Genomic DNA, 1,586 nt, shown 5'->3' with positions numbered 1-1,586 from the left:
AGATAAGGATGATAGATGTTTAATGGGAAAGAAGGAGAAGAGATAAGGACGATAGATGATTGGTGGGAAAGAAGGAGGAGAGATAAGGACGATAGATGATTGGTGGGAAAGAAAGATCAAACCACACCAGAGCACCCACCAAACACTCACAGGATCACAAGCTTTACAATGGCAGTGAAAACCTTTCAGCAGAAGACACTGACAGTCCCATCTTACCTTTCTTGCTCCTCAAAGACGGCGTGATTCTGATACCCTCGTCCCCAGCCAAGGCATCTGGAAGACAGAGACAAATGGAAAAAAGATATAGGGTGCACAATTTTGTCCCGCTGTGTTGAATATTTTTTTATTTTTTTTCGTAAGAGTCTAACAGCACTTGCAACACAATAAGGTCATACAAGTGCCGAAGATTGGAGGTGTTACAAGAGAGTAACAAACACACAAAAAGAAGGAGGGGAGATAAAGATGATAGATGTTTGATAGGAAAGAAGGAGCAAACAACACCAGAGCACCTGCCAACCACCCACTCAGTAGAACAGCACATGAATGAGTTACTGTAGTTTGAAGAAGGGAGTCACAGAGCTGTTGTGCCCAGGTGCAGAATAATTCTAGAAGCAAAACTCTGGCGGCAAGTCAGGCACGGTGCTATATGGTCTCTTTTAAGGACAAGCGGGCCAACCCAGATTTCGGGCTTTTAAGAACAAGCGGGCTAACCCAGATTTTGGGCTTTTAAGGACAAGCGGGCTGACCCAGATTTCAGGGGTTTCCAAAAATCTGGACCTACACCAAAATAGGAAATTGCCCTACCTATAGGAGAAGTTTGGTTTCATTGGTGTGTATATTTGTTTGGTTACAGAGAAAACATTCCTGGTCTTTTAAAGAAACTGAGCAAGAGGGGCAGAAACTTTTACTTCAATTTTCTCAGAACATCATTTTTTGGGATAGCCCCCTTTTTGCTTAAAAATAAAAGCGACCATATATAGCCCACAGTACTAAATAAAATAGTGGAGTCGGCTAAAGCGAACGCGGTACATCAGAACAGCGACGTAACCCAAAGAAAAAAACAAAACCTATAAACCTCTAATGGTTTTCTTCCTTTGTCAGCAACTTCTCTAATCCCAAACCCCCAAACCCAGCTAAGCCAAAGAAACTCTGGAAGTCCCACAGATTCCGATTTAAGCTGCAGATCCAAATTATGTTCCAATGAAAACGTTTAATTGATGGTAGAATGGTTGAGAGAACGGCCTGACTAACGAGATGGTTTGTGGCATGGAGAAACAACTGATGTGGGTGACCTGTCTGTTTGTTCAAACAGGAGCAAACCACACCAGAGCACCCGCCAACCACCCACGCTCACAGTCTGAACTCAGAACAGTGATCCAAAATGCAATACAGAAGTCACCGTTTGATTTTACTCTGCGGGACCTCAAAACAAACACAACACAACACACCTGAACAACACATCAAACCTGAACAACACATCACACCTGAACAACACATCACACCTGAACAACACATCACACCTGAACAACACAACACACCTGAACAACACAACACACCTGAACAACACATCACACCTGAACAACACA

The 1,586-nt window shown here is 43.1% G+C and overlaps 1 protein-coding gene across 1 annotated transcript in view; it reads right to left on the bottom strand.

Moving 5' to 3' along the window:
- Positions 1-216: 216 nt before the first annotated feature.
- Positions 217-1,586, bottom strand: part of LOC106011450 (protein ERGIC-53) — a gene marked incomplete at its 3' end in the record, with an annotated part of 13,368 nt that continues 11,998 nt past the window's right edge. The window contains 1 exon segment of the mRNA XM_013081174.2: positions 217-273. Within this exon segment, the coding sequence (XP_012936628.1) occupies positions 217-273 (57 nt within the window).

Source organism: Aplysia californica, unplaced genomic scaffold, assembly GCF_000002075.1.
Source record: "Aplysia californica isolate F4 #8 unplaced genomic scaffold, AplCal3.0 scaffold00119, whole genome shotgun sequence".
Classification (NCBI taxonomy): Eukaryota; Metazoa; Mollusca; class Gastropoda; order Aplysiida; family Aplysiidae; genus Aplysia; species Aplysia californica.
The sequence above is the reverse complement of the archived record's forward strand: the minus strand, read 5'-3'. Positions and strand labels throughout refer to the sequence as shown.